Below are 15,665 nucleotides of genomic sequence, written 5' to 3' on the forward strand. Positions count from 1 at the left end.
GCCCCAACGGCTATATCATAGAAAAGCTCGCAACGTGAAAAAATATGGAGACGCCAACATGTGTAAAAACCAACACAAAAAACTCCATCCGGCATCTAAATCCCCCACTCCCTCCGGTAAAAGACAAGAAAAAAAACAAAAAAAGCCGAAAAATACATGAGTCTAAAACCCCCCGATGCTAATGATGCCTCAATGTGTTAAAAAAAAACGTTTCCCTCCTCCAATCCACCCCACGCTACCGATATCATATAGCCGTGACGCCCGTACGCGGCGCGCAGCAACGCGGAAATAAAAATATTACCCGAAGTAAAGGTGTGACGATGCGGAACCGGAACCCAGCCCACCGCGGTCCATAGCGAAGAAAAGAAAGAATATACAGGTGTAGGAAATAATGACAATGGGAAAAAAAAAACATCCCTCCGACTTGATCATGCAATTATAGGTTGTCGAGGTTCTTCTTCTTTTCTTCTTTACTGCTGCTCTTTCGGAGCCTCCTCTCCCTCGCCAAGCTCCTGCTGAACCTCGCCGATATGTCGTTCGCTTTCGGGCTTCCACGTCCCTGAGAAAATCGCATTGTTAGCCTTGCGTTGTGTTGTCTTTGCATCATTCATCTCAACTTACCCTCAAAGTCGTGCTTGACAAATGCCATCGGGTCATCATAGTCCTTGGCGCCCATCTGGCCAACGCCCGGCGAGAAGCTCGTGATGGGCAGCACAACCACGTCTCCCACGCGCTTGCTCGTCTCCATGCCCGTAAAGTTGCGGTAGTCAATCGCGCCCTTGCTGTTCTCCATGTCGAAGTAGCGCTCATCGTTGAAGTAGTCCATGATGGTGTCCGTCCACACGGCCGGGCCCGTCAGGTCCACCACGCGGTTGCCCTGGAACGCCGACAGCTTGCCCTCCTTCTTCATCGCCAGCGTCTGGTTGGTGATGCGGCTGATGATGTCGCGCAGCACCGGGTGCCCGGGCTTGCTCTGGATCGTCCACTGGCAGAACTGGATGCGCCGGCTGTACCAGTCGGCCCAGTCGGGTCGGTCGGGGTCGGCCTCGATGCCAATCACCAAGCCCACCGTCTCCTTGGGGATCTGCTGCGGGATCCATTCCAGCGCGCTCTTGATGGCGTACGTGTCAATGTCCGAGTAGATGCCGCCGCGCGCGTACAGGATCAGGTAGCGGAACAGGTCGGCCTTGAGCACGGGCAGCGGCAGCGCGTGGTACGCCTCCAGCACCTCGGGGATGCTCCCGTACAGCAGCTGCAGCAGCGTGTCGGCCACGGAGTCGGTGATGACCTCGTGGATGAAGCCCGGGTGCTCGATCGACCACGATGCCTCCTGCTCGCGGAACTGGAACTCGCCCTCGCCCGGCGTGTACTTCCACGTCTGCCAGATGTAGGCGGGGAACTTGGCCTCGATGTCGTACTCGTACTGGTAGGCAAGCTTTTCGTACGTTGACATGCCCGACATGTCAATCATGGGCTTTTGCGGAGGCGGCGGGGGCAGTCGCTGCTGCGCATTGGCGGCGGCCAGTGCCTCTGCTTGGGCATCTCTGCTTTCGGTCGAGCTGGAGGGGCTCTGCTCGGAGTTGTGCGATCGTGAGATGAGGAAGAAGACGGTCAGGATGAACGCCGCCGCAATCAAGGCGCGGCGTGGGTTCAGCATGATGGGCTTGTCTCTTTCTCTTTCTCTTTCTCCCCTCTTCTATCTTGTTGTATTGCTTTTTACTCGTCTCGTAGACCAAAGAGTTGAAGTCGACGTCGATACCGTAGATACCGGGTACGAATCGGAAAAGGTGAAATCGAGATTAAGCTTGCGGCTAGACCATGGAAGAGCTGCAAATCGCAATGTGACAGCCGAGAAAAGTCGACCAGGAAAAGTACAAGAGAAAAGAGCACCACTATAAAGAAAAGAAAAGAAAAAAAAACTCGCTTGCTTCCGCTTAGCAGGGGGGCTAGCAGTGGGTTCTCGTCTTTTTTATTTCTCTCTCTTCTCAGTTATCTCTTCGTTTATTGCTTCTCGCTTGATTAGGCCGTCGTCGGGATACGAGAATGCGGAATACGGACTCCAATGCAGAAAATAGGGAACTAAAGAGGGGATGACGAAAGGGGGGGGCAAAGATGCCAAAGTTCAGACGAGAGTGTCTTTTAAAACGATTGACGAGAAAGTGAAAAGAGGCCCTCGAATCATAAAAAGGAAAATAAAAAGCCTGGACGAAGAAACCCGAAGAAGGGGGACTCGAGGGAACAGGATTATGAAAAGTTTGGGTTTGACAGAGGAGGGTGGATGCATGCGGTGCTTCCCATGTGCTATTTGATGTCACTCTTGTTCCGTCCAGTGTTTTATTTTTTTTCTTCTGCTTCTTCGGCCTTCTCTTTTGGCGTGGGAGATTTGAGCTAAAAATTGCAAGAAAAAATAGGGGTGTTGAGCTTAGCACTGCTTTTGGGCCACTAAATCGCGACTAGCAGGTAGCCGGTACCTGCAACGAACCCACAACTCTGCACCGGACAAGCCGTACGAGATACTTGCGTTTTATTGGCAGAGGCAACAATAGCCACTAACAAATCACGGCCTTTGGACACATGCAAGATTGCATTCAAAGTAATCAGGATGAGGTGAGGGTGAGGTGAGAAGAGAGGCCTTGCATGGAAGTGATAAGCCCTCCCATACAGGCACATACAGGCACATACAGGCACATACAGGCACCTACATGCACTCCTACATTCAGTAAGGTATAGTATCACGGAGTACACATAACCACCTCCCTACCAAGGCAATGAGCTGCAGCTTGCACCGTGTCTGGGCGCGTAGAAGCAACAGACCGGCGGGTGACGTGATCTTTTGGCTCAGGAAAAAAAAAGGGGATCAGTTCAATTCAATTCCTACAAGGCACACATGAAACGCCAAAAGTGTCTAGCGCAGCGATCTTGTTGGTTCGTTTGCAGGCAGATCGTCGGACGCCTTGGCGCCTTTTCCTGTGACGCTCTGCGGCCGGCCCTGGGAATCCCGTCCGGATTTGCCTGTTTCATCTGTTCCGTTCTTTTCTTATCAATCTGATCCCAAGGCACCTACATTGTTGCCCCTCTTCACATGGTTAACAATGTAATCAAAAGCCTTACCCTGCCATTATTACGAGTGCCACTTTGTCTGCAAGTCGCATGAAATGTCCATTTCCTTCTTTTTTTTTGCCTCTGCAGCTTGTGATTGCTGACAGCTGAACTGGACCAAGCTGTGGAGATGTCGTCATTTCGGGGCCGTGGACCCCTACAGCCAGCAGCAAAATTCGCGCTACGGGGGGTTTTTACTAGGCACTTTCAGTGGGTGTTGCATGCCATCTACAGCACCATCATGCTAAACAGGTGAATTCTTGGCTTTGTTCCGCAATTTGCATTTCCCAGTTTCCCATCAATCCGTCATCCATTTCATACCCTCACGACGTGAAAAGCAGTGCAGAAAGCGGTCACCTTTTCTCAACTCTAGAATACCCTCTACCTTTAAAGTTTGCAGATTACCAGTATCTTGTTAATGCCAAGGGAAACCTTAATCAGCATTTGAAACCGTCTCTCTTCTTCGTTCTTATCAGCTCGTATCTTTTTCCGGTGGATGGATCGCTGCCCCTGTCCCGGTCTCCATCATTTCCGGGCTCTAATTTCAACGGCCATGATAAGCGACGCCCATGGGAATCCATCTAGTAACAAATAGCTTCGAAAAAACAATTACTAGACTACGTGCTAGCTGCACTACTTGGCACAATCAAGGACTGATGGGAAACAATAGTAGCAGGAAAATTCAATGGGAAGCTAGTTCTCGGCCCTGTTCCTTTCGATAGCGATTCATTCCAAAGAGGCGGTAGCATACAACACAAGCTTTTTCTTGGCGAGATGACCCGTTCGTAATCTTGCATGCGGCTAATGTCCGCGTCTCTCTCGTCTCGTATGGGCATCAGGGGAGCTGCTGCCGTGAACAAACAGCTGCTGGACGGCATCTCGTGCTGCGCGAGAAGTCGGAATTTAGCACAGAGTAGGCGATCTGCGTAGCGATGGCCGGCTGTAACGTAGGGCTGGGGCCTTTGGAGACGTGAGAAATGATTCGATTTCGGCTCGCCTATCAACCGTGTAGATGCATCTATCCACGGTCACGGCCGGTAAAAAGGGAAGAGTAAAGGGCTTCGACTGTAATCCGAGAAGCCTAGTGCGGCAGCTTGACTCACACGCTGCTCTTCGCCCTCTTCCATATCTCGTACTCGTCGTCCAAGGTTTCGCCGGCTCAAGTTTCTATTTTCATCAGCAACCCAATATACGTCCTCGTTTACAGTACGAGAAATCCACTAAAATCTTCGTATTTCTCGCAATCTAGATCTCCAGTCGTCTTTTGCCGCACGGGCCGAGGGGAGGCGGAGCTGCAGGGCTAATTGATGACAGAAACCCTCCAAGACAAGTCGTCAGAAAAAGAAGCAAGCCCTCAGCCTCCACCGGCCGGTATCCGGGTTAAGGCTGAGGCTGACTCTTTCGTTGCGCCTTGTCTGGAGATGTCGATGGCTGAGCCACATGGTACGTCAACAATGGCGTGCATGTGGCAAATCTCAGCCAACACCGCTGGAATGGAACAAGTCCGTGGTCCGCCTAGAATGCTGAAAGGAAGCTATTTGTGGAGTGATGATGAAGATTGTGGAGGATGGATGCATGGTTTGACGTGTGTATGCGTACCTGTGCAAGACACGCGCTGATCAGAGGACGCATCGTGCACTCGATACATGCATCTGGCGCCAGTCGATCCATTCTCTCTCGTTCATCCTTTCCTCTTGCTTATTCCCTAGCCGAGCGCCAAATAGCAAGCCGAACTTGTCAAGCTTGATGCTGCATATGCAGACTGGATTGGATGTGACAGGTTGCTGGTGCTACGAGTACGAGGACAAGCCGCTCGCCTCCGAAATGATGCGTGGCAGCACGCATGAAACGCCAAAAGTGCGAGGCTACGACAGACGAGTTCCAACTGCGGCCCGGAGTGGCATGACTTTTGAATCACGGCACATGCAAATCAAACCAGGCTGGCTTGCTCGGTAGATGCCACGCTGCTCGGGCCCGGCGATGGTTACGGTTACGCTTGGAGGCTGCTACATGTTTGGTTTCGCATGCATTTGTTACAGAGTTGTCGATCCTGTCCATCGGCCCTCGCCAGTAAGTTATTTTTAGTTACCTCGGGTTGTTTCATAAAAATTATTATGATAAAACGAAGCTATATTCCTCTCGAAAGTCGCGATAATCACCCACAGAGAGTACATGTCAGTTCAAACTAGCCGGTGACTTGTCAGATATCCCAAGGTGTCACAGAAGTGCAAGCAAGACGCCCAAAGCCGCCGACTTCCGAGACAGACAAGATTTCACAATAGACAAGCGACTCTCCATTCTGAAACAGAAGCGTCGCAGCATAACGCCGTTACACTCTATTCTTAGCCGTTTGTTTCCTCCAAACTCACTCTCGCTCTGGCGGCACCGCATGTATTTTTGCTTCCAGTTTTGGCCGTCCCCCGCGGCTCGGCTCCGCGATCAAGCAAAAGGGCGGCAACGGCGGTGCGGGGGAGAGCCAGCGTGAAGCTCCGTAGCGGGGCGGAAGCAGAGAGAGACAGGCGTATCTGTCCAAGATTGATCAGGCCATCAGATTGTCATACGGGACGGGACTTTGAGATAAGAAGCTGGAACTATGGATGATATCAAGATAGAGAAAGTGGATTTTAGCTTCGTCTTTAAATGATAGCGGCCCATTGATGTTTGTGAGTTGAATTGATCATGGTTTCCAACGGCTGGAGCGCGTACAGACTGTAGACTTGGGGGACGTGGGCAACGATTACAAGCCCGCATCACGATCTTGGGTGAATGGTACTACACACCATATGAATGCACTCATCTCACATTGACCAAATCATGGCCATCGTATACATGATTGTATTACTATTGGTTATTCAATCGAACAGCGTGGTTTATCGCGAGCTGTTGCCGGCGGAATTGCAGACTTCTTGGCAAAAATCTCACACCAACGTGATTCCGGTCAAGCAGCAAGCAGCATCACTCCCCAACAACAACAAGATTGGTATGGCTTCACATGTTCTATCCGTATTAAACAGCTGTCAAAGACCGAGACCACGAAAATTGCCAAATTGGGCACTCGTCCTCTCCGGCCAGTTCCTAGAAATCTCCATCTCCACGGCTCCGGACCGCCGCAACCCCTCATTCGCACGCATCTCTGATTCCGGTTCCAGAAGGCATCATGTCCAAAAACGGGCAATAAGGCTCACGTCGAGCCAGGATAGCAGCTGAGGCATATGTGCTAGAGTCACCAGCTACAGTACGTAGGTAGTACCGTTCACAAGGCGGAACCAGCGAGCCACCAGCGGCGAACCCCACGAACGGCTATTGCCCTGAGGCTCATGCACGCCCAGCAGGATATCGCCCCAAACGGGCATAGTCGGGGTCATGTGCCGGCGCGGGATCTTGAAGTAGAGAAGTCGAGAAAAGCCTCTGGAATGAGGCCAAATGCCCTGAGACGGAAAGGCGAGAAATCGACAAACCCCCAGTAGAATTTGGCTCCTGTGGGCTCTCGGCGGGCTCTGGCGTTATCAGCGGCAGCCAACGTCGCTGCGATGCCGCCACAACAGCCGCCTGATTGGCTGGGCGGCGGCGAAAACGCGGGGCAGGCGCTGGAACCCCAATTTCGAGCAGCCGCCGCCCCACCTCCGCCTTCAACCGTTTCCATGCTGTCTGGCGTCTCTTGGGCTTCCAATGCACTGGAACTGGTATCAAACCTTCGATTCACGGCCATTTCGGGAGGCGATCAGTGCATCTGGCCAGCTTCAACGGCTACTTTCTCACTCGATGGACCAGCTACACCCCGATCTTGAACCCCGGTAGTCCGCGGGGCCCTTTGGAGCGTGTTGCTACCTGACCACGACCTCGGAGCAGATACTTAAACATTCCACCATCCTCATCCTCTTCTCCTTTCGACATCCAACATCTCCAACATCCCCAGAGATAATCCTGCAGTAAACCTCAGAGTGCCTCAACCGCTTGGAGTGTCAATTCGATATTCCAAAACGTCAGCTGAGCACCAACTCTACGCCAATTCCTCTCTGCCTGCATTTGTCTTATGATATCATACGGCGAGTCAGGGTAAGCTGGCTTGATCATTAGGCCGTCCCCGCAGATAGCCACTCATCATCTCTCCCAATACCTTGTTGCTTCGCTGCTTCATCTCTCTCTCTTCAACTCCCCAAAAACCACATCACAATGGCCGTCACCGCAGCACCGAGGCCGCATCCGCTGGCTCCACTCTCCGAGGCCGAGCACATCAAGGCCCGGGATGCCGTTGCCAAGCTTCACGGCGCCTCCGAGTCCATCTTCTTCAGAGCAATCCACCTCCAGGAGCCCAAAAAGGCAGAGCTGCAGCCTTTCCTCGAGGCCGAGCACACGGGCACTCTGACGGAAGAGACCAAGCGGCCGCCCAGAGAGGCCATTGTTGAGCACGATGTGATCCGGGCTGATCGCTCCGAGTACATCAACGCCATTGTCAACTTGGATACCGGCGCAGTCGCCACAGTAGCTGCTCCGGTGCCTCACCAGCCATATGTCACCCCGTAAGTCTCCCCTTGGACCACAATCGAGAAAAAGAGGCAAAGGCTCTAACGCAATCTAGTGGTGAGTTTGACCTCTTTAATGATGCCTGCGTCAACTCGGATCTGTTCAAACAGGCCATGTCCGAATTCACCCTTCCGGAAGGCTTCGAAGTCTGTGTCGAGCCATGGCCTTATGGACCTCCCAATGTCGATGAGAAGGACATTCCGCGACAGATGCAGGGATTGGTCTACGCAAAGGACACACGCAACAAGAATCCCGACTCCAACCACTACGGCTACCCAATTCCCATTATCCCCGTCATGGATTGGCATACCAAGAAGCTCGTCAGGGTCGAGAGAATCGCAACTGGCGGCATTGGCGATGAGCTGGAGGCCAAGGTGCAAAGTGAGGAGCCTGTCAAGCTGTTCGAAAACCACAAGGGCTGCGAGTACGTCCCTGAGCTGCTGGACATTCCCCTGAGGACGGACCTGAAGCCCATCAACATCACACAGCCCGAGGGCGCTTCCTTTACCATCCACGACGATGGTCTGATTGAATGGCAAAAGTGGAGGTTCCGCCTCGGATTCACACCCCGCGAAGGCGCAGTCTTGCACGATCTTCACTACGACAACCGCTCCGTCATGTATCGCCTCAGCTTCAGTGAGATGACGGTCCCCTACGCCGACCCTCGACCCCCTTTCCACCGCAAACAGGCATTCGACTTTGGTGATGGCGGCATGGGACGAGCCGCAAATAACCTAGAGCTGGGATGTGACTGTCTGGGCGCGATTCACTACATCGACGTGGTCAACACTGCGCCCGACGGCTCACCGTCTCCCGGAAAGGCTGTGGTGTGTCTGCACGAACAGGACAATGGTATCCTGTGGAAGCACACCAACTACCGCACCGGCCGGGCCGTTGTGACGCGCAACCGCGAGTTTGTGGTCCAGTTCATTTGCACGCTGGCCAACTACGAGTACGTCCTGTGCTATAAGCTGGATCTTGCCGGTTCCATTACTTTTGAAACCCGCGCTACCGGCATTGTCAGCGTCACCGGCATCGATGAAGGCAAGGTCAGTGCCTACGGCAACGTCATGACGCCAGGTGTCTTGGCGCAAAACCACCAGCACGTTTTCGCTGTGCGCATCGACCCTGCCATTGACTCATACGATGGTGCCGACTCACAGGTCATCGTCGAGGAGTCTCACGGGCAAAAGATTGATCCCAAGACCAACCCCTATGGCAACTTTTACAAGATTCAGCGCCAAAAGGTCGAGGAGGCTACATGGGTCGATGCCGAGCCGCGCCTCAACCGACTGATCAAGCTGGAAAACGCCAACAAGAAGAACCCCATCTCAGGAAAGAACCTTGGCTACAAGGTCATGGCACCAGTGACGCAGATGCTGCTGTGCGACCCCGAGGGCCTGGCCGCCCAGCGAGCGCAGTTTGCTCAGCACAATGCCTGGGTGACCGGTTACCGAGATGGCGAGCTGTGGGCCGCCGGAGAGTTTACGAACCAGAGCACAAAGGAGGTTGGCGGCGTGGCCGACATGGTCAAGCGAGGAGACTGGTTCTCAGACCGAGAGGCCAACGGGGCGACGAATGGCGATGCGGCAGACACGGGCAAGAGGAGCAGCCCTGTTGTGTGGAGCGTGTTTGGCCTGACACACAACCCCCGTGTTGAGGACTGGCCTGTCATGTAAGTCAATCGCCATATCCTGCTTGATTATCACCGATATGATGCTAACAATTACTTTCCATCTAGGCCGGTTGAGACCTTCCAGATCCACATAAAGCCTACGGACTTCTTCACCGCCAACCCTGCGATGGACGTTCCCTCTACCAGGAACGACGCCAGCGTTCTCCTGGGAGGATCCTGCTGCACCACATCCAGCGACAAGAACAAGTCCGGGGTGCAAAACAACCCGCTGACGCACCAGCAGGGAAGCGCTGCCACCATTGACGCCAAGGCGGCGGGGGCAAATGTCGACGAGAAGCTGAGCAAGAGGCTAAGCAAGACGTTTAACGGCCTGTTTGGATCCAAGAAGGAGGAGGTGAACTGAGTTGAAAATAAAAATATATCAAGTCGTCTCTTTGGATAGAGACATTGTAGATAGCTGTACTTTTTTGTATTTTATGTATAGACTTGTGTTCTTATCAGTTGCGTTGGAATAGCAACCACAATTGAATCTCTCATCAGAATAGCCTCCCAGTTTTGCTTTTGCAGAGTTATATATAACATATCCACCCATATACATACACGTAAATTACACCCGCCTCCATTAACCCATCGTGTCATGCGGTTAGTGGTTGATCTTGAGGGAAAAGTCGACATGCGGAACTCCCTGGTGAATCGAGCTCGTCGAGATAATGTCCACATCTGCCCCCGTCAGTAAACGAACAAAGTCGTCCCCTTGAGAATGAAAGTGTTAGAAAACTCACCATGGCACACATATGGCTCAACATTATCCTCCCTCAAGCCTCCAGATACCTCGAGCAAAAACCGCTTCTTGCCGGCCCACCTCTCCTTCAAGCTCCGCGCCGCAATCTTGACGCCGTCGCCGGTGAAGTTATCCAGCATCACCACGTCCGCGCCGGCGCCAATCGCCTCGTCGGCCTCCGCCTCGCTCTGCACCTCGACCTCGATCTTGACGCTGAACCCGGCAACCGCCTTGGCCGCCGCCACGGCCTCGGCGATGCTCCCGCGGCTCCAGACATGGTTGTCCTTGAGCATCACCATCGCGCTCAGGTCCATGCGGTGTCCGTCCGCGCCGCCCACGAGCATGCCGTACTTTTCCACCAGCCGGAACCCAGGCGTAGTCTTGCGCGTACCAGCCAGCACGCCCTCGTACCCAGCCTTCCTTAGCTTCGACACGACTCTCTCGCTCTGCGTCGCAACGCCGGAGCATCGGGCGAGGGTGTTCAGCGCGACTCTCTCCCCGAGCAGCAACCCTCTCGCAGGCCCGGTGACGGTCGCCACTTTGATCTTGCCGTCGGGAGACTGGGAGGGGTCGATTTGCGAGCCTTCGTCGGCGTGCCACTCGACGTCGCAGCCGCACTGATGAAAGACCTCGTCGAAGAAGGGGCGGCCGGCGATGACGCCGGGGGATTTGGCCCAGAGGGTGGCGGTGCGAGGGTGTTCGCCGACGACGAAGCCGGCGTAGTCGAAGGAGGGCGTGTCTTCGGCGAGCCAGGCGGTGACTTGGGGTTTCCAGCTGGGGGGGAGGAGGTGGGCGTAGGAGGAGGAGGACATTTTGATGGTTGAGAGAGCTGAGGTTGAAGTTGAGGCGGGGGAGGGGTTGATGAGAAAGAGAGAAGAGAGGAACCAGAGAGCCGTCGAGAGGTTAGAAATAGCTATGAGAAAAGCGATGGTGACAGTGACGAGCTCTCCAGAGGTTTTTTACAAAGCTCAGCTTGAGAGCAATTAGCAATCAAAGTTCACCCTCTTGCGATGTTCGGGAGCGGCTTGGAGCGGGATTTGGAGCGGATGGTCGGAAGTGGTGGGGGCGGGCCGCGACGCTGCATGTGAATGAACGGACACTTCCGCGTTATCCCGGGGGAACGTAGCCGGCGGTTGCATTACAGAAACACACAGGTTTCAACTTGTTATTAAGTCGAATCTAATTCCCAAGTGGTTTGTTATGCTGATTACAATTCTATAGCACTGATTCTATGGTTCAATGTGATGCATCCGGTTCCTACTGTCGCATTATTCATTACGCTGACAGACACCGAGCATCGTCGTCTAGTTCAACATCTGAAATCGGATTCGTAAAGCCGCCCACTTCCTCCTTCGACGCTCCATATCCCTCGTCTTCATCGTCCGCCCACTGCTTCTTTGCGCATACTCTCTGTGACATTCCAGTTTGTTACTTCGTCATTCTCTCACCACAAACATGCACAACTTACCGCTTTGCGCTCTCTGAAATCAGCGTACAGCTCCCTCCACACATCCCGTCCCGAGCAATCCTCTTCTCCGTCGTCAATGTCATCATCCTTCCTCTTCAATTCGCACTTTGGCTCCAACTGAATGATGTTATCCCAATCGTCTGGACTCAACACCGGAAGAAACGGACCGTCATGGCCTCGCCCAACACCGCCACCGGATCCCATCCCTCAGTCTCAGAGCCGAGATACAAATGATGATCCGTCTCACGAAACCCGGAAGAAAGCATCGCGTACGGCCTGTGAGGAATCACCATGGCCGTGTCGGCGTATAGCCTGTCCAGCAGCTCCATGTCGTATTCGTCCTTGTCTGAGAGTTGAACCCTCTTCTGGATACGATTGAATTCTCGTTTGCTCGGTTGGATGACCGTGACGTGGGAAGTAAGTGTCTTCTGGGATTCCGGGTCGTCGAGGAGCCAGTAAGCGCGAGGCATGGCAATTGGACATGGCGGTAGATGAAAGAGCTCGTCCATGTGTTTCAAGACTGTGGCGTCTGCGTCGAAGGCTATAACACGCTCGTATTGAGTCAGGTTTAAGGCCAGGGGCTTGGTGTAAGAGTTGGACCATGTGTCTTGGCCGGATTTAGCTTGTGTCATTTACCATCAAATTACTGAGGGAACATGGCATCAATAGTGTCTCGATGCTGAATCTCAACAGGCATGAGCTTTATACCATACTCGTCTCGCGCCTTGATAAGCAGTTCCGCATCGTGAAAGCCTCCGCCACCATTTGTCTCAGGATCCGGGAGCATCTTCTTAGGATACATCAATACTCTGTCTGCACGACTTCCGAGGTAATGTAGCCTCTCCAGCAGCATCGCCGAGATACAAAGATATTCGCTGCTCGTGACATATTGTGTATAGGCATATCTCGACCAGTCCAAGCCATTCGTCTCTTTAGAGCTCTTGTAGAGGATAGTAGCCGTATGTTGGCGATAGTAATCATCGGTTCTGCGAAGAAACAGGTAAATCGTTATCATCACAAAACTAAGACCGAGAGTGATGCGGCTTCGACGTGAGGCTAGGATATTAATAAAGTACACCATCCACTTTGCCAAGCTGATGGTCATAGTCATATCGTACGATTTCTGCAAAAGTGGTGTCCTGAAGAAGACAACGAAGAAAACGTGCCCTCCAATCGACGAGTCTGAAGCTCGCTCCTCAAATTGGTTCAGACATTGTGTTTACTTGGACCGACAAATCTTGAGACAAAACATGGAATGCAGTAAACACATTCGACTTGTCTTTTTTGGCCTGTCTACTTGGGATAGAATCAGGGAAGGGCTCAAAGAAACTTGGAAAGTCTCCTAAGTTGTCTTGGAGGGTTGTGAAAGGGGGTTTATTCGCCTATCTTTGGGTGTCATTTTTTATCGGTCATTTGAGACATTGAGTTATCGTATCGCGGCTGTTCTACATATATCGAATTACGAGGATAATCACAACTATTTCATCTAGAGTTACACACTCAGTGTCTGAATAAATACCAAGAAACATAATATTTCAAATCTTTTATATAAAATACAAAATCCCATGGCACGTGGTTCATCTTGAGGATGCAACCAACCATCGGAAATTTATTCCCCCCTCCCTGCCTCACATAGCGGGGCCATTCCAGATCTGTGCCGATCACGCTTTGAGCATCTCGCAACGAGTCTGAATCAACATCAACACACCAGTAACCATTGGCCCAAATCTTCATCCTCACACAAGTCTTCGTTCACCGACTCCCGATCCTGCCTCTCTCTCCCTTGCTTACAAGGTTTCGGCTGGTCGCGCCCACGGCTGGAGCTCCGAAATCTCCACCAAACTAGCAAGATTACATGCATCTAGCGGGCTTGAGCCGCTTCCAACCTGCTCTAGACGATGACATACTCTCGTCCGATGCACGGCGGCCAGCTGATTGCCAGCTCACGGTTCGCCTCTCCCAACATCTGAGCCACGGCCTCTCGGGGAAATAAAAGCGAAAAGAACCAAAAAAAAAATGGAAGAATCAGCAGCAGAGAAGGACGCCCGTCGGACGGCCAGCGACAGGCCGTGTCTGGACACCGACTACTACGACCTCGGCGACCTCCATCGCCCCGTTTCCACCTCCATCCCAATCGCCCAGACCTGGTTCAACCGCGGCCTCGTCTGGTGCTACGGCTTCAACCACGAGGAGGCGGCGAAATGCTTCGAGCGCGCCGTTGCTCACGATCCCACCTGTGCCATGGCCTACTGGGGCCTCGCCTACGCCTTGGGGCCCAACTACAACAAGCCCTGGGATCTGTTCGGCCGCAGGGAGCTGCAGAACACGGCGGACCGGACGCATCGAGCGATTGAAAAGGCCAAGGCGTGCTCCGAATCGGCCACTCCTGTCGAGAGGGCGCTCATCGAGGCTCTTCGGTATAGATACCCAAGGTCGGCGGCCCCGACCAAGACGGACCGCCCCATATGGAATCGCGAATACGCCGACGCCATGGGCTCCGTCTCGGCCCAGTTCCCAGACGACCTGGACGTTGCCGCTCTCTACGCCGACTCCATGATGAACCTCACTCCCTGGGCCCTGTGGGACATCAAGACGGGCAAACCAGCTTCAGACGCCCGCACGCTCGAGGTAAAACAGATCCTCGAGCACGGCATGTCTCTCGAGGGCGGCAGCAGACACCCAGGGCTTCTGCATCTATACATCCACCTCATGGAAATGTCAAACACCCCAGAAGCCGCCATGCCCGCGGCCGATCACCTTCGCGGCCTGGTCCCCGACGCAGGCCACCTGAACCACATGCCGAGCCACCTCGACATCCTCGTGGGCGACTACGCCAGGGCCGTCGTCGCAAACTCCGACGCCGTCCGCGCCGACGAAAAGTTCCTCGAGCGAGAGGGCCCCATGAACTTTTACACCCTGTACCGGAGCCACGACTACCACTTCCGCCTGTACTCGGCCATGTTCGCCGCCCAGTCCAAGATTGCCCTCGAGACCGTCGAGCGCCTCGAGGCCAGCTTCTCCGAGGAGCTCCTCCGCGTCGACACGCCTCCCATGGCCGACTGGCTGGAAGCCTTCCTCGCCATGCGCGTGCACGTCCTCATCCGCTTCGGCCGCTGGAAGGACATCCTCGCGCTCAGACTGCCCGAGGACCAAGACCTCTACTGCGTCACCACGGCGCTCACCTTTTACGCAAGGGGCATGGCGTTGGCGGCGCTGGGACAGGTCGACGAGGCTCGTGAGCAGCGCCGGCTCTTCGGCGAGTCCGTCCCCCGCGTCAAGCCCACCCGCACCCTCTTCAACAACAAATGCATCGACATCCTCTGCGTCGCCGAAGCCATGCTCGACGGCGAAATCGAGTACCGCTCCGGCAACTACCCCGCCGCCTTTGCCCACCTCCGCGAATCAATCTCCCGCTACGACGGCCTCCCCTTTGACGAGCCTTGGGGATGGATGCAGCCCGCGCGACATGCTTACGGCGCACTTTTACTCGAGCAGGGCCATGTAAGTGAGGCTTTGAGTATATATAGTGCAGATTTGGGCATCGACGACTCCTTGCCGCGGGTCCATCGCCATCCGAACAACGTATGGGCACTGCACGGCTATCACGAGTGTTTGGTGAAGCTGGGCAGGACAGAGGAAGCAAAGGCGGTGGAAGGCCCGCTGAAGAAGGCCATGGCTCTAGCGGACGTGCCCATTACATCGTCGTGCTTTTGTAGGTTGACGGCCAAGATATGAGATTACGAGAATGACGCCAATTGTAATATATTTGATCAGCTTAGCCAGTTTTGAATATACATTTTTTTCTGCAGAATACACCATGGCAAACCGTGGTAGATGGTATCAGTCACGACCAATGTCCAGGTATAACATGTCAACATCACCGAAATCTACGCGGACTTCTACAATCATCGAAACCTGCGGCCTAAACCACAGGCCTCAATGGCTACGTCAAACATGGCAACATCAAGGGACGGGGGCATGCGCATCTGCTGTTCGACAGCAGAGCGAGATCATTGTCTAGATAGAGTGTTGCCACCATCATCAGCAACCAGTATCTCGACAATCGAGAGGGTCCATACCATAGCCGACGAAAGGAAAAAAAAGAACAAAAAAAAAGAAAAGACAACGGAACAACGAGAGAAGAAGCCCAAAATCAT

At 53.6% G+C, this 15,665-nt stretch overlaps 5 protein-coding genes across 5 annotated transcripts; 2 read left to right on the top strand and 3 right to left on the bottom strand.

Moving 5' to 3' along the window:
- Positions 1 to 470: 470 nt before the first annotated feature.
- Triagg1_5092 (CAZyme family GT32) lies at positions 471 to 1,657 on the bottom strand (the record flags this gene model as incomplete). Its single annotated transcript, XM_062899568.1, has 2 exons — positions 471 to 559; positions 622 to 1,657. The coding sequence occupies 2 exons, from the start codon at positions 1,655 to 1,657 to the stop codon at positions 471 to 473; spliced, it is 1,125 nt and encodes a 374-aa protein (XP_062755917.1).
- Positions 1,658 to 6,116: 4,459 nt separating this feature from the next.
- Positions 6,117 to 6,808, bottom strand: Triagg1_5093 (uncharacterized protein; the record flags this gene model as incomplete). The annotated part of the gene is made up of 4 exons (XM_062899569.1): positions 6,117 to 6,232; positions 6,285 to 6,329; positions 6,389 to 6,507; positions 6,558 to 6,808. The coding sequence occupies 4 exons, from the start codon at positions 6,806 to 6,808 to the stop codon at positions 6,117 to 6,119; spliced, it is 531 nt and encodes a 176-aa protein (XP_062755918.1).
- Positions 6,809 to 7,272: 464 nt separating this feature from the next.
- Triagg1_5094 (uncharacterized protein) lies at positions 7,273 to 9,662 on the top strand (the record flags this gene model as incomplete). The annotated part of the gene is made up of 3 exons (XM_062899570.1): positions 7,273 to 7,619; positions 7,679 to 9,298; positions 9,365 to 9,662. The coding sequence occupies 3 exons, from the start codon at positions 7,273 to 7,275 to the stop codon at positions 9,660 to 9,662; spliced, it is 2,265 nt and encodes a 754-aa protein (XP_062755919.1).
- A 240-nt stretch (positions 9,663 to 9,902) lies between these two features.
- Positions 9,903 to 12,619, bottom strand: Triagg1_5095 (uncharacterized protein; the record flags this gene model as incomplete). Its single annotated transcript, XM_062899571.1, has 6 exons — positions 9,903 to 9,979; positions 10,042 to 10,953; positions 11,330 to 11,450; positions 11,509 to 11,625; positions 11,676 to 12,115; positions 12,217 to 12,619. The coding sequence occupies 6 exons, from the start codon at positions 12,617 to 12,619 to the stop codon at positions 9,903 to 9,905; spliced, it is 2,070 nt and encodes a 689-aa protein (XP_062755920.1).
- A 905-nt stretch (positions 12,620 to 13,524) lies between these two features.
- Positions 13,525 to 15,243, top strand: Triagg1_5096 (uncharacterized protein; the record flags this gene model as incomplete). The annotated part of the gene is made up of 1 exon (XM_062899572.1): positions 13,525 to 15,243. One exon carries the CDS (start codon positions 13,525 to 13,527, stop codon positions 15,241 to 15,243), a length of 1,719 nt encoding a protein of 572 aa, XP_062755921.1.
- Positions 15,244 to 15,665: the final 422 nt, after the last annotated feature.

This window comes from Trichoderma aggressivum (genome assembly GCF_033847375.1).
Source record: "Trichoderma aggressivum f. europaeum strain CBS 100526 chromosome Unknown scaffold_017, whole genome shotgun sequence".
Lineage (NCBI taxonomy): Eukaryota > Fungi > Ascomycota > Sordariomycetes > Hypocreales > Hypocreaceae > Trichoderma > Trichoderma aggressivum.